The 23,583-nt window shown below is 45.3% G+C and overlaps 1 protein-coding gene across 1 annotated transcript in view; it reads left to right on the top strand.

Moving 5' to 3' along the window:
- The window catches only part of LOC143982517 (AMP deaminase 2-like), a 235,981-nt gene that overhangs the window by 54,466 nt on the left and 157,932 nt on the right, over positions 1-23,583 (top strand). Inside the window, exons 6-10 of the mRNA XM_077481331.1 lie at positions 3,144-3,330; positions 4,103-4,244; positions 15,082-15,171; positions 19,128-19,257; positions 19,339-19,533. Of these exons, the coding sequence (XP_077337457.1) occupies positions 3,144-3,330; positions 4,103-4,244; positions 15,082-15,171; positions 19,128-19,257; positions 19,339-19,533 (744 nt within the window). The remainder of the gene's footprint in view (positions 1-3,143; positions 3,331-4,102; positions 4,245-15,081; positions 15,172-19,127; positions 19,258-19,338; positions 19,534-23,583) is intronic.

Below are 23,583 nucleotides of genomic sequence, written 5' to 3'. Positions count from 1 at the left end.
GCAACCTTTGGCCCTGCAGATTAGAAAACATCCTGATGTTAAGGGTATTGTATTTGGCGGTCAAGAGGACAAATGTGCCTTATTTGTGGATGATATCCTATAGACTTTGTGTGGTGGACCAGTAAAGGTTTTTTGCATATAGCAGATAACGAACAGGGGATTTATTTAAAAAACATGGGACCCTTGGATTCAGTATATTTCAGGAGACGACCAGTAATGCCTTAAAGCGGTAGTAAACCCGCAATTTTTATTTTATTTTTTAAACCTGCAAAGCAAAATGCATAATGAGCTAGTATGCACCGCATACTAGCTCATTATGAAATACTTACCTTAGAACGAGGCCCCGACATCTGGCCCGATCCACGCCAAGGGAGCTGACATGCTCCCTCGGCGTTTCTTCCGGGTATCGCGGCTCCGCCGCTGTGAGTGGCCGGAGCCGCAATATCGTCACTCCCGCGCATGCGCGCGGGAGATTTCATTACGGCCGGCCGGCCACTGCCGGATTTTCAGACCGAGAATCCCCTTGTGCGCATGCGCCGCTGCAGTCAGCGGCGCATACCGAAGGGAAAATCTCCTAAACCGTACAGGTTTAGGAGATATTTTTTTTACCTACAGGTAAGCCTTATTATAGGCTTTCCTGTAGGTAAAAGTTAAAAATTTGGGTATACAACCACTTTAAGGTATCAATAACTGTTAGCGCAAAAAAAAAAACAATGCAACCAAGAGCAACCAAGACTATAAGTAGTTCATTATCAGTTAGTCCATAGAGTGAGATGATGGGGTAAAAAAGGCGGCTGCTGTCCTTCAGAGGGAGCCAACACTGTATGCAGACAATAGGAAAGAAAAAACTGTTAGTTTTATCTTTTAGGTTTTCTGTCTCAGCTTTCAGCTTTAATTTCTTACTTTTCTTCTTTAATGTTTCCTTCATTCGATTCTCTCTACCAATCTTGGTTACTTTCTAATGCCGCGTACACACGGTCGGAGAATCCGTCGGAATGCATCTTATCGGACTGTGTCGTCAGATAATCCGACTGTGTGTGGTATACATCGGACTGATTCCGTCCGAATCTCCGTCGGACCCAATTTTCCAACATGTTGGAAATATTTCCCGACCAACTGGGCCGGTCGGACGTAATCCGATCATGTGTAGAGAATTTTGATCGGACCAAGTGCCACGCATGCTCAGATCAAATTCCTACATCAAAGCTATTGGCTACTAGCCTGAATGTAGTCCCATCGTAACGAAATTACGTCATCACGTTCTGAAAGATCGGATTTTTCGACAACTTAGTCCGACCGTGTGTATGCAACAGTTTACGGACACAATCCGTCAGACTAAATCTGACGGACAAAATCCGACGGATTTGGTTGGCAGAATCTCCGACCGTGTGTACAGGGGCTAACAGTTGAGTCTAGAGATATGTCTGGTGGAATACGCCTGTTGCTGGTATGCCAGTTGGACATACAGTATAAGTGATGTGGCTACAGATTTCCTCCCATGATACCCTGGTATATATGAGTAAATTAATCTAACATGCTTTTTTGCAACAAACACTATTGCACATGGAAAATGTAAATCTTGGAAAATATGTTTTGTTTTTTGTTTTTTTATAATTGTAAAAATCACTGGCAATAAAAGTATTGAAAAAGAAAAACATCCCCTTCTCCCTCCTCCTACCTGTCCTGCATACTCTGTATAAAAAAGATCTGTGTACTTACATATTTTTAATCGTCACTGGTTCGGCCACGTGGTCCTGCATCTCTAGCTCCCCTGTGTCAGTGAGTGGTTGCTGCAGAGTAAAGGAGGGAGAGCCGATAATGGCTGGGTCATGAGAGACTATAGGTGATGTCATGGTTTCTGTAGTTTACAGCCATTGTCAAGCACTCCGTTACACAGGGGAGCCGGACCTGAGGATTCACGTGACTGGACTGGACAAAAAAAAGGTAAGTATACAGACCTACCTCATACAAGCTGTGCAGGATAGGTAGGAGTCGGTGAGGGTGTTACACACAAACAGCACCTAGCTCTGCAACATGCCCTCCTGAACACTGACCTAATCAACGGTGGTGTTTTGAGATTGAACTTGAAGTTGATAAGGGCAGTGTTCAGTGGGGTGGGTTGATGATTGATGATGGATTTACACTGGGGGGACTTTTTTTTTTATTTTTGTTTTTTCAATAATAGACTTTTCAAAAACTGCCTCCTCTCTTTTTTTACACTGCACTTTTTTTTTTTTTGATGAATGAGTAAGGGTACACATAGGGGGGCCGGGATCTGGGGGACCCCTTGTTAAATAGAGCTTCCATATTCCTATAAGCCCCCCCTGCTTGCAGAACTCCACAACCACCGGCCAGGGTTGAGGGAAAGAGTGCACGTATAAGAGTCTGGTAAGGATTGTGGAATTTTTTTTTTTAAACTGGCATGGGGGTTCCCCTCAAAATCCATACCATACCTGAAGGGCCTGGTATGGATTGGTGGGGACCCCACGCTTTGTTTTTTTTCTTAATTTTTCATTGCCGGTAATTTTTATTTTTTTTGTACATTCAGCATACATTACATAACATTTTTTTACTGATGACTTATCGGTTGCTAAGGAGGCAGGTGGTTGTTTCGTGGTTGTTAAGGAGCGGGCAGCCGCCTTGATCCTTAACTACCAGTACACATTCCCCAACTACCACTTGGCTCGATCACTACGTAATTATCACATGCATTTAATTATTTATTTCCTTCTGTGAATTGAGTTTAATGCCTGTTCATGCAGTATTTACCATGCAGTTTCAGCGTTTTGGGGTAAATAATGCAGAATGGTATAGTGAATTGACGGTTTCAGGATTGCATGTGGCATTTAGGGAATCTGTGTCTGGACACCTACATACCACATGCGATCTGGTCCTGTGAATGGAGTCCATGGTTATGAAACAATTTTGAAGTTTGCCAGATTTAAAGCATGTGTCATCTTGAGGAAAATTGATCTCTCTGCTAAAAGTGCTTGCATATAGCAGTGTTAGCCAGCACAAGCTATAATCTAGAAATAGCAGGTATAAAGGAATTCATTACTTGTCCAAGGGTCTGTTATGTTAGTCAGTTATAGTCATAATTTGTTGTAAAGTGTGAGCAGTGTCTTATTACTGTCTTTCTTTAGGTTCCATTTACAGATTTGTTGGATGCAGCTAAAAGTGTGGTGCGGGCTTTATTCATTCGACAGAAATACATGAATCTGTCCATGCAGAGTTTTTTCAGGACCACTGCCCAACACCTTAAGCAGCTCAGTGATGAGACTCCGGACAGTCCACTCAATGAAGAAACAGCTGATACTCCTGTAGCTGAAGGTAATTAAAGCGAAACTTTACCCATAACAACTTGATAAAAAATAATGTTCGTTGGCAAGGAACATGCATTCCACATTAAAATTAAGTTACCAAAATTAGTGTGTACTGTAAATAGCCTCCAGCATTGCTCCTGTTTCTTCTTGCTGGAGGGTGCCATTTTGCTGAGGCCCAAAGCCCTAAACAGCAGTAAATCATAAAGCGGAACTTAACCCATCAATTTAAAATTTTTAAAAAAACAGTTACATTCCTGGAATGCCAGGATTGCTAACTGTCACATTTGCCTGTGTCCTCAACCAAACTGTCAAACCATCAAATGGCTGGTGTCATCAATGATAACATGTTCAGCAGCATGGCAGTTGCAGATCAAACAGAAGAAGCTCCCTTGGCTTTGAAAGATAGGAGGGTTTAATTCCACTTTAAGGCTGAATTCCGCTATAAGGCTGTCAGCAGATCGGCCTCTACAAACTCAGCAGTGTCTAAAAATGCCTAAAAAATGGAGTGCAACTGAGCATGTGCAAAGTAGGGTGAGACAGTGTAGGTACATATGTTTAATTTTTTACATAGCTATACCTGCAAAAGGGGCTAGCCTGATGTCATCTATGAGGACTGTTTTCTAAATAAAGTTCCACTTTAAGATGTCAAGATAATAAAATGATGTGGTGAATAATATATTTGCTTTCTGCTTTTTACATAACATGTTCAGCATATACTATATTTTATTTGGTTGTTAGCTATTACAAGATATTAATACACACACACTTTTCTTTAACAGATGCCCCTGTTCATCCTCCCTTCTCCCACAAGCACCCATATGAAGTGTGTGATCCAAGCACTATGCCTTCTGACTTGAAATTAGGACTGAAGATGGTTAATGGTGTGATTCATGTGTACACAAAGCGAGATATCACTGATGCGTAAGAATAATATTTATCTGATTCAGCCCATTTTATAGAGTAAATGAAATTTCAGTGCAAACCCTAAACAGTTTTTTTTGTTAGTCAGGTGCTGTTTGATTCTAGTTATACTGGAGAAAACTGAAGCAAAAGCTGACTTAAAGGTGAATTTCAGGAACTCAGCAATTTTGCAAAATGTGCAGGCACTCTATGAGTTAAAGTGGATGTAAACACACTCTCATCCTTTCTTAACTACTGTCATAGTGGTTATCTATAAGGATATACATGCCTCCTGCATGTATCCTTACTTGTCAAATGTCTCCTCTCTGTCTGTTATGAGACAAAAAAATGCAGATTCTGTGGGTGGGTCTGTTGTCTGGAGCTCGGTGGGTGGAATCGTGATGTCAGTAGACTCCCCACTCACCTCTACACTCCCCTTGTCAACATGCATTTTCTCCTGTATATTTCTTAACCACTTTCAGACCGGACCATTTTGCTGGTAAATGACCAGAGGTCTTTTTACACTTTGGCACTGCACTGCTTTAACTGGTAATTGCGCGGTCATGCAATGTTGTACCCAAACAAAATTTGCGTCCTTTTCTTCCCACAAATAGAGCTTTCTTTTGATGGTATTTGATTGCCTCTGCGATTTTTATTTTTTGCGATATAAACGTAAAAAGACCGCAAATTTTGAAAAAAAATGATATTTTCTACTTTTTGTTATTAGAAAAATCCAATAAACTCAATTTTAGTCATACATTTAGGCCAAAATGTATTTAGCCACATGTCTTTGGAAAAAAAGTCAATAATTGTATATTTATTGGTTTGCGCAAAAGTTGTCACATCTACAAACTAAGGTACGTTTTCTGGAATTTACGCAGCTTTTAGTTTACGACTGCCTATCTCATTTCTTGAGGTGCTAAAATGGCAGGGCAGTACAAAACCCCCCCAAATGACCCCATTTTGGAAAGTAGACCCCCTAAGGAAATTGATAAGAGGCATGTTGAGCCCATTGAATAATGAATAATGACAAAAAAAAAATTTTTTTTTTTTTTTTTACACAAAGTTGTCACTAAATGATATATTGCTCATGCATGCCATGGGCATATGTGAAATGACACCCCAAAATAAATTCTGCTGCTTCTCCTGAGTACGGGGATACCACATATGTGGGACTTTTTGGGAGCCTAGCCGCGTACGGGGCCCCGAAAACCAAGCACCGCCTTCAGGCTTTCTAAGGGCGTAAATTTTTGAGTTCACTTCTCACTACCTATTACAGTTTTGAAGGCCATAAAATGCCAAGATGGCACAAAACCCCCACAAATGACCCCATTTTAGAAAGTAGACACCCCAAGCTATTTGCTGAGAGGCATGTTGAGTCCATGGAATATTTTATATTTTGCCACAAGTTGCGGGAAAATTACAAACTTATTTTTTTTTTTTTCACAAAGTTGTCACTAAATGATATATTGCTCACGCATGCCATGGGCATGTGTGAAATGACACCCCAAAATAAATTCTGCTGCTTCTCCTGAGTACGGGGATACCACATATGTGGGACTTTTTGTACGGGGCCCCGAAAACCAAGCACCGCCTTCAGGCTTTCTAAGGGCGTTACAGTTTTGAAGGCCATAAAATGCCAAGATGGCACAAACCCCCCCCAAATGACCCCATTTTGGAAAGTAGACACCCCTAAATTTAGGGGTACACTAGTGAGACTAGGTAATAAATGGCGGGTGCCCTGAAACTATAAAAAAATAACTAACCAACCAGCGTCACCTGTAACAGTTATATGGTGATCACTGGTGAAAGGGTTAACTAGGGGGCAATCAGGGGGCTTTATGCGGTAGTATATGGGGGTCCCTGGCGCTATAAAAAGCTGCGGCGAACCTAAATACCTACCTGCCTAACTAGCGTCACCTGTGACACTAATACAGCGATCAGAAAAACGATCGCTTATTAGGCTGGGTTCACACTGGAGCGATGCGGGAACGCCACGAATGCGCGGCGGGTTCCCGCATCGCATGCCTCCCGGCGGCAGTTCACACTGCCCTATGCGAACTGCTGGGAGTGTCAGTGAAATGTTAATGACACCCCCAGATCAGTTCGCATATCGCAGTGCGATCTGCAAACTTGGATCGCATGGTGTGAACACCCATGCGATCCGATTCTGCTGCGGACCAAAAAAAGGGTCCCGTGCGAGTTTGCGGCGGGTGCGGCGGGTGCGACACCAATTCAGCCATACTATCTGTATAGCTGAACTCGAATCGCACAGAGATCGGATGTGATTTGCACTGCAGTGCGGTGCGAATCACATCCGTTCTCATAAACCGCTGCAATGTGAACCCAGCCTTAGTGACACTGGTGACGGGGGGTGATCACGGGGTTAAACCTTTATTGGGGGGGTTAGGGGGGTACCTTAGAACTAAAGGGGGCTAACCCTAACTGCCCTAACAGTTATTAGTCACAAATGACACCCGCCGGGTGATCAGGGGGTTAAACCTTTATTAGGTAATAAATGGCGGGTGCCCTGAAACTATAAAAAAATAACTAACCAACCAGCGTCACCTGTAACAGTTATATGGTGATCACTGGTGAAAGGGTTAACTAGGGGGCAATCAGGGGGCTTTATGCGGTAGTATATGGGGGTCCCTGGCGCTATAAAAAGCTGCGGCGAACCTAAATACCTACCTGCCTAACTAGCGTCACCTGTGACACTAATACGGCGATCAGAAAAATGATCGCTTATTAGGCTGGGTTCACACTGGAGCGATGCGGAAACGCCGCGAATCCGCGGCGGGTTCCCGCATCGCATGCCTCCCGGCGGCAGTTCACACTGCCCTATGCGAACTGATGGGAGTGTCAGTGAAATGTTACTGACACCCCCAGATCATTTCGCATATCGCAGTGCGATCTGCAAACTCGGATCGCATGGTGTGAACACCCATGCGATCCGATTCTGCTGCGGGCCAAAAAAAGGGTCCCGTGCGAATTTGCGGCGGGTGCGGCGGGTGTGGCGGGTGCGGCGGGTGCGGCGAATGGCTGAACTCGAATCGCACAGAGATCGGATGTGATTTGCACTGCAGTGCGGTGCGAATCACATTCGTTCTCATAAACCGCTGCAATGTGAACCCAGCCTTAGTGACACTGGCGACGGGGGGTGATCACGGGGTTAAACCTTTATTGGGGGGGTTAGGGGGGTACATTAGAACTAAAGGGGGCTAACCCTAACTGCCCTAACAGTTATTACAGTCACAAATGACACCAATGCAAAAAAAAAAAAAAAAAAAAATGACATTGGTGTCACTGTGACTGGGGGGCAGGGGTAATTGGGGGGGTGATCGGGGGGTAAAGGGGGGGTGTGAGTGTGCCTGGCATGTTCTACTGTGTGTGTAGAGTGTTGGTGCAACTCACTGATCCGCTCTCCTCCGTGTCGGAACGAAAAATACCGACACGGAGGAGAGAATACATCACTTCCTCTCCTGTGTTTACATTACAGGAGAGGAAGTGATGTTACGGGGGATTTCTATTCGTCGGGAGCGATCGCGAGGGGGTGGCCATGAATGAATGGCCGCCCCCTCGTCCCGGATCGCTCCCGGACGAAAACCGACCGCCGCAGGCACCGGGCGGGGGCCCGATCGGGCCCCCGACCCGCGGGAGGCAAGGGACGTACATGTACGCCCATATGCCTGCCCATGCCATGCTGTCGACGTACATCGTCGTGCGGCGGTCGGCAACTGGTTAAACTAAACTTCTGCTATGATCACTAACATACAGTCAAAACCCATAAAAGTCACCACATGACTTCAGCATGCCCAATCATGCTGTCATGTGGAGCAGCCAATTTTGAGAGAGCTGGAGAAGAAAGGAGGAGGGGATCTGAAGTACACAGAATGTCTCTCTCAGGCTCGTGCATGAAATATGTAAATCACCTGTCACTCACAGCAAGGGGAAAAAACTGACTCTTTCTCTGTGTGTCAGTTTTTATCTCACTGAAAAAAAAATAAGAGGACTGCTCAGAGCTGAATTAACTCTTTGTGGCAAGACTGGGCACAGATGACATGAAATCCTATACTGTACAAGGTGTAAGCCTTAATTAAAAAAAAGGGGGGGTTTACGTCCACTTTAAGTCTAATTAGGTGCATGTCACATCCAGGACTTATCTCTATTATATATATGGACAGGTTTATTGCACTTCCGTGGGATACACTCTGGCTGTGAGAGAAGAGAAGCACACAACAGCTACAAGAGCCACCCTTCTCCTGTGCTGCCTATTCGCGGACGCCTTTGTATTTTGTAAACATAATAAAAAGGCTTCTGAGATAGGCAGAACAAGTGGAGGGGCAGGCATAGCAGTTCCAGCGACTCTGCTGTTGAAAGAGCTGAGGTCAGATCAAGCAGAATTGGAGCTTTTGAAGTTATCTTCCTGGAGCATAATAAACCTGTCAGATGTAAATAATAGAGATAAGTCTAGGAGGCGGCAGGCACCTTATTGGACATAATTCATGCCATGCTTGCAGTTTTTATAAAATAACTTAGTTCTTTGAATTCAGCTTCAAAATTGTCTTGTTCTGGCCATAGCCTGTTTTCCATGAAGGTATTGTATGTGCACCTACTTAAACTGTTAGCAAATAGAAAGTACCTGCACATTAGGTCTGTTTTTAATGTAAGAATGCCCCAGTGACTGAAACCATCCAGTGATCAGGTATGTACATATTTACAATTGTTTAAGGGCAAAAAATGCACCAAGAAATTACCTGAATAGAAAGTGTCACAGTAATTCCAAGTACACCATCAGGGCTATTGTAAGGTGAAAAAGGCCATGGAACCTAAGGCTACTTTTAAGTACTAAACTAATCCAATACCAATTTATGGGCCCCTAAGTACCTATGAAGGGGAGACAGGGGTGAAGAGGGCCCCTAGTATTAATCAGACTCACTTCTGCTCAGAAATGACCCAACGATATTATCCTGTATTAGAGGATGGAGGTAACCAAACTTGCCATACTTTGTAAAATTTTTTCATGCAACCCCTATAAACATAAGTGGCTCTGTAGAATGGTAGCATTGAGTTCACCAGGCCCTTCCAGAATGGCAGTGTGAGGGCGCTGGGCTTTTTCCAATGTAAAAGAATAGCTTTTCTGATATAGAATTACAAAATGCTGAGCAAAGTCCTGAGGGCTCTGGAAGGCACCACATCCTCTACCAGTCCTTGGAGACAGACCCTGATTGACATTGGGATGGGAACTGTGGTTTCTTCTGTTATGCAAGTAGTAACTTCCAACCAAAGGTCTTGGATCCGTTGACATTTCCAAAAGTTGTGTTCAGCATTATCAGCAGAAAATACACTCAGCTGAGGAGTTAGGGTACATACTAGCCAACCTAGCGGGTGTATAATAGATCCTATGGAGGGATTTGAACTGCATTAGTCTGTCCCTAGCCGACACAAGGTACTTAAAAGGCTGTTCCCACAGATCATCCCAATCTTCCCCCTGAATGTTAGGCACTTTAGAACTCCAATTCTCCCTATATCTTGTCACTGCAGGCGGTGTCTTCTTAAGTAATTCCTTGTAAGCCACAGATAACGTTTTAGGTAAACCCTCATCCGTTTATTTTCAACAGCCGAAGAAGGCTGAGTTTCTACCCCAATTCACGAAATTGTACCTGAAATGCATGGGGTTGGGGAGGCCATGTCTTGCTTTCAGCTGATCAAAGGTGAGGAGTTCTTCCACTCTAATGATGTCCTCTACTGTTTTAAGGCTCTTAGTCATCCATACCATAGGGTCAATTAGACCATAAAAGTGAGGAAGGAGAGAAAGAGATAAGAGGATGGTGAAATATCAGCTTGACTAGGACTCAACACTAGGACTCGACAATTTGGTTGCAGCTTCCCAGGCTTTAATGGTGGCCTTCATGGTTATTGTAAGCGGAAGAGAAGACTTGGTACCTCTAAACAAGGCGAACCTTAAACTTTTATAAGATCCAAGATACGCCGCTTCCAGCACAGTGAATCCCCATCGTCTGCCATAAGCCAATAGTATTTCTGCCAATCTGGCAGGTGCTAAGCCTCCCTGACCCCATTTGCCAGGGGATGGGGGGACCATAGGAACAAGCTGATGACACTATCCAGTTTTCTTAAATAAGATTTATAAAAAGTATAAGATAACCGGAAGGACTTTCATTTTAAGGAGGTTTAGTCTGTCCATTAAAGATAGTGGGAGCTTTTTCTAGGTCTGGACTCTGTTTTAATTGCGACACCAGGGGGACTAAATTCAGGGGCATATAGTCATTAACACGAGCAGTAATTTGGACTCCTAAGTAAATAAAGCAAGAAACCAACACAGTAGGAGACCTGGATTGGGCACTATCTTGGCTTCCTTGTCTAGTGGCAAGATGGACGATTTTCCCCAATTAACTTTAAGATCCAAATAGGAGGCAAATTCATTTAGTATAGTCAAGGTGTCACGGAGAAAAGGCTCCAGATCCCTGAGGAATGGCACCAATAGCCTGAATGGCCCCAACTGCCTGTGAGGATCAAAGGGCTTGCGCCAGGGGCTCCATTGTAAGTGCAAAAAGAAAGAGAGAGAGGGGACACTCTTTCCTGGTGCCTTTATTAAAAAAGGGGGAGACAGAGTCCAAGCCGGATCTCCATCCGGGGGGCTGCTATATAACAGTGCAATCCATTCCTGATAGAGAGGCCCAAATCCTATCAGCTCCAGGTCCTTCTGCATGTAGTGCCAATGGACAGAGTCAAAAGCTTTCTCTATATCAATAGATACTAAAACTCTACTCGGTGGTCCCGTATTAGGGAGTTGGAGATGTGTAAATACTGTTCCTAAGTTAGTGCCTGTCATAAAACCAGTCTGGTCACTATCAACTGAGGAGGAAATAATCTTTGCCAACCGGGTTGCTAAACTCTTAGTTAGAATTTTAAGGTCCATATGGGAGGCGCATTCTGTGGGATCCTTGCCTGGTTTTGGAAGGAGGACGATATAGGCATCTAGCATTGATGGAGGGTCTGTTACATAGTTACATAGTAGGTAAGGTTGAAAAAAGTCCATCAAGTCCAACCTATGTGTGTGATTATATGTCAGTATTACATTGTATATCCCTGTATGTTGTGGTCGTTCAAGCGCTTATCTAATAGTTTTTTAAAACTATCGATGCACCCGCTGAGACCACTGCCTGTGGAAGGGTATTCCACCCCCTTTCTGCTCTTAGAGTAAAGAACCCTCTACGTAGTTTAAGGTTAAGCCTCTTTTCTTCTCATTTTAATGAGTGGCCTCATGTCTTGTTAAACTCCCTTCTGCAAAAAAGTTTTATCCCTATTGTGGGGTCACCAGTATGGTATTTATAAATTGAAATCATATCCTCTCTCAAGCGTCTCTTCACCAGAGAGAATAAGTTCAGTGCTCACAGTGGGGGTGTTCTAGGCAGTGGACAAACAGTGCGCCAAGGTGGGGTGCTATTAATTCTGCATACGTTTTGTACAGTAGCAGTCAGGTGGAAACCTGTCAGGCCCTGGGGCCTTATGAGGAGGAAAGGAAAAAATAGCTGCCTCAATCTTCAGAGGCGTTATCTTGGCTTCCAGGGCATCTCAATCAGTTTTCGGTAAGAACCAAGAGCTAAATTTCCCAATAGAGAGTCCAGGGCAGTAGGGTCATATATGGGAATGATGGGTGCATATAGTGAAGAGAAATAGTGCCTAAATTTGGTCAGGATACCCGCTGGGTCTGTAACTAGGTCAACCCCCGCCTGTTGAGTCATCGAAGTCCGCGGAGCTTCTAGCATCTTTGTGTTACTTCCAGTTTGTAACCGTCTAACGCAATCTGGCTTTCTGGTTTTTAAATGTTTCAACTGTACAATCTCAATAAATCTTTTGGAAAATGGTATTTAAGAGCGGCACAGTGGTGTAGTGGTTAGCACTCTCGCCTAGCAGTAAAAAGGGTCACTGGTTCAAATCCCAACCATGACACTACCTGTCTGGAGTTTGCAAGTTCTCCCTGTGCCTGCGTGGGCTTCCTCTGGGTACTCCAGTTTCCTCCCACACTCCAAAGACATGCAGGTAAGTTACTTGGCTTCTGTCCAAAACTGGCCCTAGTATATGGATGGGGACCTTGGATTGTGGGCTCCTTGAACGTAGGGACTGATGTGAGTGTGCAATGTACAGGGATAGGGACAATTGTAGACACTCACTCAGGTTGAACTGGATGGACTGGTGTCTTTATTCAACCTTACTATGTAATTATGTAACCTGATGTATGGTACATGGGATGACTTTACTAATAAGGATAGAGACCCCTCTAGCAAAAAAGGAATAAGTAGCTCTCTGGATCCAGGGTCTGCGCAGCACCAGGAGCTTGCTTGAGTGGCTTAAAAATTAAGAAAACGTCTGGTATGGTAAGAAAACATCTGGTATGCAGCCTAATCTTGAACTGATAAAAACACTTGAGGCCCAACCGCTGTTCACGAAAGTTCGGCTGTACTAGGTGACTCTGCTGTGTTTCCCAGGGAGACTGCATGGACCTGGAGAAATGAGCAATAGAACTGCCGGAGTTCAAGATCAACGAGGGACCCATTGATCCAAAGTTAAAGTGGGACACAGTGCAGTCTCTGGAATTTCTGGTAGTGCAACAAAAGCGAGAACATATAGCGTTTATTGGCAGCTGAGGATCTAAACATTTGTAGGAAAGGGAAAGCATAAGGAACCAAAAGGCCTTTACGAGTCTGTGTCCAGCCAGTCACTGGCCTCCTGAGGAGTTTCAAAGAACTTGACTGCGCCTTTGTGCTGAATGTGGAGCTGGATTATAACATGCTGTATTGAAAGCCTTTGACTTGTAGCCTTCGCCTGACATCATTAAAGGAGCGATGTCTTCTCTGCGTTTTGGCTGAAAAATCAGGGGATAACATATTCTTGGCTTTTTCAAACTGAAGATCCGGATGTTTTCTTGCTTCAGCCAAAATCTGATTCCTGTCTCTGTAGTTAAGAAAAGGGCCAAAAAAGGCCGCAGGTGGGGGGGACCTGGGGGGCGCTGACCTGCAGGAACTCGATGGACTCTCTCAACCACATAGGTCAGTGGTAGATCTTCCAAAGCTAGAAGCTGTTTAAAGTGTTTGTAACCCTAAAAAGAATGTTCTTGTGCTCTAAAAGCACGAATAACAGCACAGTGCTTGTGCTGTGTCATTTAGCCTTTTGTATAACCTAAAAAACCTGTCTGATCCTGCCTGGTTCTGCCTTCCCCCTGTAAACGGACCACTGTTTATCAGGGCTGCTGACACCATGGTCAGTTTACTTGCCTCCATAATCCACAGCTCTCCTATTTCCTTATCTCCCCCTCCTCCTTGCCTGTCAGTTGGTGACAGTGCCACTCGGCTCCCCGCCCCTTCATGCTGCTATAATAACTGTATCAGAATTATACAATCCCCTCTGTTAGATAACATTATGTATCCCTCTTTCTGTGGTTTATAAAAAAATAAGCAGATTTCTACCTCATTTCAGAGCGCCTCTCGGTGACTGCTCGTCGCTCTCCTCCTCTCCTTCCCTCCTCCCAGCTGACGTCAGCAGGAGTTCTCGGGCCCTCCCGTTGTAGTTGTCAGCCCGGGAGAGGAGAGAGGTGAACAGTGACATGAGCAGCCTGACATGGCTTCCAAAATGGGCTTGATAATAGCCCCTGCATCATTTTCTGCTTCCGGAGGTCTTGGTGGAGGGGCCCCGAAGGCTCTGAGCCACCACAGTTTGTGCAAACTCCATCCTTGTGGCTGGATGCTGTGCACACATGGAGGAAGACACAAGAGGCAAGATGGCGGGGGTGGAGCCTGAGTTCCAGCCTCGTGAAGATCGGGTCTGCCACTGTTTCAGTGGTGACTTTCCTTTCTGTTTGGCAGTCATGGTGGACATCCCCAGGGTGTCAGGAACCTGGGCCACTAGCAGAGGAGCAGAATTACCGGGTACAGCAGCACGCAAACCAGATTATTGCAGAAGGATAACAGAGCCCCCCAGGTATGTACATATTTAATGATCTGATGGGTCCTTGTTTATACCATTTTCTAAGCCACAGCATTAGCTCATTCCCATGATAGACAGCCTCAGTGACCCCTAGAGGCTTAAAGGATGGGAAAGGGCAAGATCAAGGTCCTGACTGTCATCTCACTTCAGAACGCCTCTAAATTCTGGTCACTTAGGTTGTTTGCATCAAAAACAGACCTCATTTGCAGCATTAAGAGGTTCCCAGTACAGTATATGCTGACAGGGCGGGATTAAGCGGGTATATATAGCACTTCTGAAATCCAAAAGAGAGAGCCTGCTGGAGCAGTGATGCAATTCATGGAGGTTTTTTTTCATGTATAAAGCACAGATACTGTACATTGGCTAAAGCAGCTAATACCATGATGTGTTTTGCACCAACAGATGCTTAATCATTGGTGAAAAATGTGTCAAGGCATTAGCTACTGTTTTCCCATGTATCTGTGCTTTCCACACTAATAATCCCATTCGTTGGATTGATGCTGTGAATGCCTCTTTCTTTTGGATTATTGCTGTCAGGGTAGCCCAGGGTGGGACATGAAGGTGCAACTGCAGATGGTTGAAATCCTGGGTAGCTAGTGTTAGCAAGACTATTGCTGCATTTGTATATAACACTTCTGGTTAACTTCATTAATGAAATGCGGTATCTTCCTTTTGATTACCAGAAATAAACCTGCAACTCCTCTGTTTCCTATTAATCTATGCTGTTGATATGGTCACATCTTATTTCTTTTCCACTGTAAATGTCTCCTGTGTACTTCCTTTTTACTCTGTACCACTTCATTTTCCCAGTGTTATGAAATGTGTCTATTACATGCCACATTTTTCTTCACAGGACGACAGAGCTTGACCTTCCATACCCAGATCTGCAGGAATTTGTAGCGGATATGAATGTCCTTATGTCTCTTATTATCAATGGCCCCATGTGAGTAAATTTGAATTGAGGAGGAAGCACATGACTGCTGCATGTTAGATGACATGAGGTGCTGTTAGTATATATATGGTACTGCCAATTCCCTGTCTACTAGATGCACTGGTAGAACTAAGGTTTCCTTTTTTCTATGCAGATGCCAGAGGTGTAGATAAGGGGGGAGTCAGGGGTGTTCAACCCCCCCCCCCCCCCCCCCCCCCACAGAGCATCCTTGAAAAATGCCCAGACAATGTCCCTGCTGTTTAGCCTCAGCACAATAGAAGCAATCAGAGTTTTGAAGTGCAGCAGCCAGCCCCCCATTCTATTGTCCCCCTAAAAAGCATGAAATTACTGCAAGGTCACAGATGCCAGCAATTGACAGTGCACAGTTGAGGGAACTCCTAGGCACCTCCTCAAGGTATCATATGACACAGCTGAAAGGAGACGAGATGCAGAAGTTTTCCTACTTCTATGCCGTGCTGAATCTGAGGTCTGGTAAGTGGGGAGGCATTAATTTTCTGTTTTAGGAAGGAGGAAGTAAGAATTCCAGTCTAGGGGAGTTCCTTTTTGTGGGGGGGTTAAGGAAAGGGGGATGCTTTTGGAGAAGGGGGAGGGGTTTCTTGTGGAGACGTTTACAGGGGGTGGTTAATGGAAGGGTTTTGCTTCATAGTTAGTAAGGTTGAATAAAGACACCAGTCCATCCAGTTCAACCTGAGTGAGTGTCTACAATTGTCCCTCTCCCTGTACATTGCACACACTCACATTGCTCCCTACCCTCAAGGAGCCCACAATCTAAGGTCCCCATTCATATACTAGGGCCAATTTTGGACAGAAGCCAATTAACCTACCTGCATGTCTTTGGCTTCTGGGAAGTAGTTTGATTGGATGAAGGGAGATTTTCTTCATAATTAGAAATCTTTGCTGGTGGAGAGGGTATTGGCTGAGGGAGATATTTTTGCTTTGGTGGGTCGGTTTAGAGACAGGGGGGTTTAATTTTTATTGGGATATATTTGAGGGAGGGAGATATTTTACAGTGGGAATATTTGCTTGGGGAGACAGGGTTCTTAGGAGGGAGAGGGGGATTTTTTTTTTCCTTTAAAAAAAGATGTTTCTTTTTTTATTATACTTACCAAGGTGGATGGAGTATCGATCCAATGTTGCATCTGTCCCCAGCTGCTTCTAAGCCCAACAACAGAGCGATCAAAGACCGCTGATTACTCAATTCTCAGGCTTTAGTGAGCAAAGAGTGGTGACTGTCAGTTCCTGGCTCTGCCCCCCCCCCCCCAAGCTCACTGGAATGCCAGGCTGTGGAGGGGGCAGGAGCAGCTGCTGGTCCAGGCATCTGGGTAAACCTGACTTTAAAGTCAGGATCTTTCCACAGCCTGGACCTACTGAGCGATATCGGCTGACAGCAGGCAATAGCTGTCTGTCGGCTAAAAATGGGTCACAAAAATGCAGGAGAAGTACAACCAAGCAGTATGCCATCCCTTCAGAGCGCATGCACCAGTGACTTCAACGGCTGCTTTCCATGTGAATATCTCCTTAACACAAGTTTAGGAAATATTCACTATACCTACAGATAAGCCTTATTATATGCTTACTTGTATGTACAAGTTCAAAAGCTGGGTTTGCTGCAGTTTAGGACTAAATAAAAGCCAACCATATTGAACAGGTGCAAAGGGCCATCCTGTGGTAGGCAGTGCACAATATTTTTTTTATTTTTTCATCTCTTAAAACATTTCATAAATTTTCTCAGGACACAGTTTTTTTAAGGTTTAAATAAATCACTGAATTTACTGCCTATCACAATATGTTGCACCTTGCACCTGCTCAACTTGCACAATAAGGTTAGCTAAAATCCAGTCTTGTCTCATTTATACATCCTACATAATCATGGTGCAGCACGTATACTCCAAATACATGCACCCAGGATCAGATGTTCCAGTATCTGCTCAGCCTGTACACCCGAGTGATGGGCTAAAAAGAGCCAAGGCTGTCAGCTGCTGTAAACATGTATCCACCTGTATCTGCACATCCAGTGGTTACCTACAGGTAGGGATACATTTTTGCCCTTGGCTAAAATATCTCTGCATCCAGGGCCAGAAATTTGTCCCTAATAGCAGGTAACCACTGTGACCCACAGTTTGCTAGTGTTGCTCAGGTTTAATCGACGTGGGGAGTAATGTAGATGGTACCGAATGTGCTGCAGGAGTGCTGGGGAGGGCTAGAGCTCATCCCAGCTCATGTAGTCAATGAAAGGGAGAGAGAAAAAAAATCCCTGGTGCCGCACATCCACGGAGTCCTTTGGTAATGTAGTAGTGATGGGAGAGACGTCAGCCTGGGTTCCTGCCAGGCTAAACCCCAATGGGATTTGCTTTGTCCCCCAGAGCTTAAACATGGGGACCACTGGATGTGCAGATACATGTTAACAGCAGTGGCTCTTTTCAGCCCATCACTCAGGTGAACAGGCTGAGCAGCTGACAAAAATTGGAACATCTGGGATCCTGACTGTAGGTATTCATGGTATATTTGCCATTCTATGGCCATTTAGAACATATGCATGAGATCTAAAGCCTGGTACACACTGTAAGTTTTTTTTTTAGTTCAACCCAGCAGGCTGAACATAAGAAAACTAGGGAGCTTAGGAGGAGCTCACTGTACTGAGTACACTACCACACCACAACTGCGTGAATTGCGTTCTATTCCGTTGAATGGTGATAATTTTTGCTGCACTGCATTGCAAAGTCTTATGGCCCCACTCTGCTGTCACATGTTTTTTCCGTACCTCCCCCAACATAAAAGTGTAAATAATGCCTGAAAGTTTGAAAGATCTAAACCCCCCCCCCAAGGAAAAAAAAATATCTACGGCCCTGGCAAATGCTGAAGTTACTAGTTAAAACTAGTGCATTTACAGTATGCACACATGTAAAAATATGTGTCCTGTAGCTTTTCAAGAAGGTCTAGTTCTGCACTCCTGTGACCCAGATTCAGCCGACAATGGGCTTGATGTCACAAAGCTGGGCCAGACTCTGCAGGGATCCTGACAGTAATGTCAGGATCTGCCCATACACCTAAACCAGTAGCTGGCTCAGCTTCTCAGCACACTGCTGGGAGCCTGAGGCAGCCACTGCCGCCCCCTCCGCAGTCCAGCGCTCCAGTGTGCACTTTGCTTTAATAGTACCACATGCAGCCAGCACATGACAAGCATCAGGCAAGGGTGGCAGTTTTCTGAAGGCTCAGATAACAGCTTTTGTAACTTTGACAACAGCTGTGTACAGTAACTGTGCTATCAGGGAGATTTGACTACACAGATTACTGTAGGGAGACACATGAATGCTTACCTCCTGTCACAGACAGGACCATAGAAAGCATTGCTAACAAGCATGTAGGTTGCACTGGGCTTTCTCATTTGAAAGACTAGCCTGCTTTTCAAACAAAGGACTCAAGTTGATTATGTGCATGCACCATATCTCAACGGAAAGAATAAGGGGATTGTTGCCACTGGGAACCCAGGTGTATGTGGACAGCTGCAGCCGCTCAGCCTGTACAAAGCAATGGTAGGTTGAGAGGTGGCAGGTGTCACCTGTGGTTAAGGACAGATGTCCAAACCTGGAGGCATCTGTCTGTGTTCAGAGTGTCTCATCTGTCCCTAAACATAGGAAACTGCTGGTCATACGGATACAGTATATGCGGTCAGCAATGGCTCCTCTCAGCCTATCATTTTCTTTGTACAGGCTAAACGGCCACAGCTGTTTGAAAGCACCCATGATTCTAGCTGCAAGAATCTGACAGTTCTTGCTGCTAAAATGTATGCATATAACCTCCCATGGGAAGGGGGTGTTGGTGTTGCTGATGTAACCTGTGTTAGATGTGTGTTTGTAAAATGTTTTCCTTACAGTAAATTAATGTAAAACTAATCAAAAGCCATTATGTATGCTCATTAATACTTACCAAGCTTAAATTCCTCATAGTAAGTCTTTCTGCTACCGTCGACTGCAGTACCTGAGCTCCCGCTTCCAGATGCATGTTCTTCTCAATGAAATGAAAGAACTAGCAGCTCAAAAGAAGGTCCCTCACAGAGATTTCTACAATATACGTAAGGTTCGTTCATTTTCACCATGTGCTTATTGTCTGTTCACCTACAGTTTAATGTGATACTTACCTCAGCCTTTGCTGTTAAAGGTGGACACTCATATCCATGCAGCATCCTGTATGAACCAGAAACATCTTCTACGGTTTATTAAACGGGCTATGAAAAAGAACAATGAAGAAATTGTGTATGAAGAGGGTGGAAAAGAGCAGACACTGCACCAAGTCTTTCAGAATATGAACCTAAAAGCATATGACCTGAGTGTGGACACTTTGGATATGCATGCGGTGAGATGAATGCATGAGAATAATAGATCTAAATACCTTATATTACTGCTAGAAAAATAACAAATTTTCCTTTACCTATGTGACCTGCACTTACTTGCTGTTTAAGTGTTAGGAGGTTTGTCATGTGACTCTTTGGTAAACACAATGATAAATAGAAGCCTTAATCTTACACTTTACATTACTGCTGTCATTTGAATGGGTCAGCAATTTGCCTCCTTAAATTGTAAACACTAGATATTCTTAAGGAACGGGTCCCTTCTTTTGAGGTAAAAATAACCACAATAATATATTACAAAAAGGCAGAATCCTTGTAGATCTGTTTTCCCCCATATTTGAATCTTAAGAATATATACATTCTGCATTTCGGCCACGCAAATGAGTGCACAGTGCATATATAGCAAAATTTAATTTAAAAGTGTAAAATTTTAAGGATACTTCTTCATAATGTCCTGGGGGCATCATCTCAAATTGTAATTCGCTAGTAGAGAGGAAAAAAAAGGAATTTCTCTTATATTCACTGACTGACACAGCTTCTCTCTTTAGACCATTGGGTTGTTATGCCACCTTCAGGAGAGGACTAGGTTAACATGTGATAATAAAACTAGAACTTTCTAGTTCCGCCCAAGGGGTGGCCCCTTAGGTAACAACCCCTCAGCATGCTACTGCAGCCTCAGTTTTATTTTGCCTAGTGAAGGAGAAGGACCTAGGAACCCTGACGGGCCCATGGGTTTGTGTTTTTTCTGCAGAAGCTTTGCTTTTTGCGCAAGATGAATGATCCTGTGATCTGCTATCAACAGCCGGCTGGGTGACAGGCTAGATACCCTTATCCTTGTAGTCTCCCCTGCCTGGCCAGCAAGCATGTGCAGGTCGCAGCTATGCGCTAGGCCGGCCACAACATACCTTAGCTCCAGAGGTGGTCGTGAGCTTTTATGCTCCGGGGAGCACATATGAACCGTCTACTGATGTCTGCGTCACAGTGTGCGAGGCTGGAGATGGAGGCTGTGCGTGGGCGCAAGGAGCTATAAAGTGGCCCCTGTCCACCCTCCGGGGAGAGCTCTGATGCAGACTCGGGTCCTACTGAGGCTGGTGACCCCTGCTCTGTCGTTTCAGGACCGGTCGGACAGTGAGGATGAGTCCCCGTCCGGGTCCGTGCGCGATAAAGCGCTTGTTGGAGCACTTACCACAGCTGTGCGTGATACCCTGAAAATTCAGGAGCCAGCAGATCCATCTGTGTCAGGGCTGGCTTAGCCCTTCCTCCTCTGGGCTGGCCGCTCAGCTGTCGGCTAATTGCCAGCTCTCTTCTCTTTCCACAGTTACCGATGATGCTCGTCTGACCTGCCTATTTAAAACCTTCCAGCTCACTTTTTCCTTTGCCTTCGCGTTGGTCACATCACAAGGAACCATCTCCTGCTGTTTGTTTCAAGACTGGCTTGCTGACATCCCTCCTGGCTTCTTATCCTGCTTGCAGTTGCTCTCCTTGGATCCCTGACTTCTGGCCTGGCTGATTACCTGATCTGGTTTATGAACTTTGGACTGGCTGACTATCCGATCTGGCTACTGGACTCTGGCTATGCTTGACTACGCTTTTTTATATTTACGTTTTTATTTTTATTAATAAACAAGTGTGATTTGATTGTACTTCTGTCTCAGTCTGTTTCATGGTTTCTGACACTCTGCTGATGTAGCAGTGCCTTTTGGGTCCCATAAGCCAGTCCGTTCACCTAAGGTGTTCCCGTATCTGACTTATTTTCAAGTTCATTTACAAGGAATGGGGTCGACCACAATGGACCTTTTTTCCCCCCAAAATATATGGTGGTACGTTACCCCTTTGAGGAAAGCCTTCTCAAGAAGCAGTCGGCTCCTCCGGTCGTGGACCCCCCAGTATCCAGGTTAAACAAAGTAACCACGATCCCAGTAGAGGGGACTCCTGCATTTAAGGATCCCATGGACAGGAAGGCCGAGGCAGTGGCTTGTTCCTTGTTTACGGTTGTGGGGTCAACCATGCGACCAGTACTGGCATCCGCACTTGTGCCGCAGCCACTAACTGAGTGGGCAAAACTGTTGCACCGCGAATTGAGAGAACAATAGGCTTCTCCTGTCTGCGTGGAACTAGCAGACCAACTAGTGCAGGCCTTAAGTATGTTTGTGACATGGGCCTGGATACCCTCCCTCTGTTTTTCAGGGCTTCAGTGTCAGCAGTGGTGCTGAGCCACCTGATTTGGTTAAAATGCTGGTCGGCTGACCAGGCATCCAAGAAAGCCCTGACAGATCTACCCTACCTTGGCGACCGGCTCTTTGGAGCCTCCTTGGATGATATTATTAAAAATGCCACAGGTGGTAAGAGTACACTACTCCCACAGGCCAGGAAGGCTAAGGAGCCACGCCGTAGGCAAGGGTCCTCATTTTCCGCTCACAAATGGCTTTCGTCCGCCCGGAGCTTCAGGCAAACATCCCCAGCCCGACAGGACGACCACGGAAGGACAAAAGCGTCCTTGGAACCGCAAGCCTAACAAGCCTGCAAGCAAAAGTGCTACCGCATGAAGGTTTGACCCCACCCGCAACTCGGGTGGGGGGTCGCCTTCGGAAGTTTGCAGCCTCTGTTTGTGGACCTCTCGACTGTCCAACCAATGGGTCTGCGATCTGATTTCCTCCAGCTACAAAATGAAGTTCCTCTCTTGGCCGCAAAACAGATTCTTCCCCTCCAGCATACCCGTACTCCCGGCTCTCCGGGAGGCCCTCTTGGAGGCGGTAAGAGAGCTGCTGAATCGTGGGGTGATAGTACCTGTTCCGGAATCGGAACGTTTCCAGGGGTTCTACTCAAACTGTTTGTAGTCCCCAAGAAGGAAGGGGTACATCCAATCTTGGACCTAAAAGCCCTCAATTACTTAGTAAAAATACAGGGGTTCAGAATGGAATCAGTTCACTCAGTAGTCGCTGCACTCCATCAAGGTGACTCTCTGACGTCTTTGGACATCCGGTATGCATACTTGTACATACCCTTATGCCTTCGGCATCAGAGGTTTCTGAGATTCGCAGTTGGGGAAGCCCATTACCAGTTTGGGCTCTTCCCTTTGGTTTGGCATCAGCCCCCCCGAGTCTTTACCAAGGTATTGGCTCCTGTTTTGGCGTTGCTGCGACAACGCGGGATCACTATCATGGGTTACCTAGACGATCTCCTCCTGAGAGCATATTCAGCCTAAGGCCGCGTACACACGGGCGGATTGTCTGTCCAACTTAGTCCGCTGAACCGTGTTTCAGCGGACAATCCGCTCGTGTGTGGGCTTCAGCGGACTTTTTCAGCGGACTGTCTGACGAACAAAGTCTTACGGAATTTCCGAAATTTTGTCCGTTCAAACTTGGTTTTGTCCGTCCAAACTTGGTTTCAGCGGACAGTCCGCTCGTGTGTAGGCAAGTTGGACAGACTAAGTATGGCGCATGCTCAGAAAGGATTTACACGGCCGAAGGTTGCATTGCAGTGTATAGGACGTCGCTTTTCTAGTCCCGTCGTACGTGCTGTACACGTCATCGCGCACGCTTTCAGCGGACTGTCTGCTCATCGTGTGTGGTCAAGTCCGTTCATGCAAATTTTGAACGGACTGTCTGTCGGATTGTCTGACGAACTTAGTTGGCCAGACAATCCGCCCGTGTGTACGCGGCCTTAGAGTTAGATATAGGGGGAGGATGTGGAGATCACCATGCAGACCCTGCAGGAATTTGGGTGGCTATTGAATCTAAAGAAGTTGGTGATCGTACCGACTCAGCGTTTGGAGTACCTAGGCTTGCTGCTGGACTCCATGGAAGCGAGAGTGTTTCTCCCTTCAGACAAGCTGCAGACTCTCAGAGCTGCGGTAAAACTGCTGATGAACCACAAGTGGTCGTCGCTACGCTTCTGCATGCCAGTCCTGGGACTCATGGTGTCCTCCTTTGAGGCAGTACCATATGCTCAGTTCAACACCAGAGTTCTGCAGAAGGAGATTTTTAAGAAAGTGGAACAAATCTCCGTTGTCCCTGGATCGACAGATTCAGGTGAGCCAGTTAGTCAGGGATTCC

Source organism: Lithobates pipiens, unplaced genomic scaffold, assembly GCF_037356315.1.
Source record: "Lithobates pipiens isolate NorthernLeopardFrog02 unplaced genomic scaffold, aLitPip1_a1.2 Scaffold_16, whole genome shotgun sequence".
Classification (NCBI taxonomy): Eukaryota; Metazoa; Chordata; class Amphibia; order Anura; family Ranidae; genus Lithobates; species Lithobates pipiens.
The sequence above is the reverse complement of the archived record's forward strand: the minus strand, read 5'-3'. Positions and strand labels throughout refer to the sequence as shown.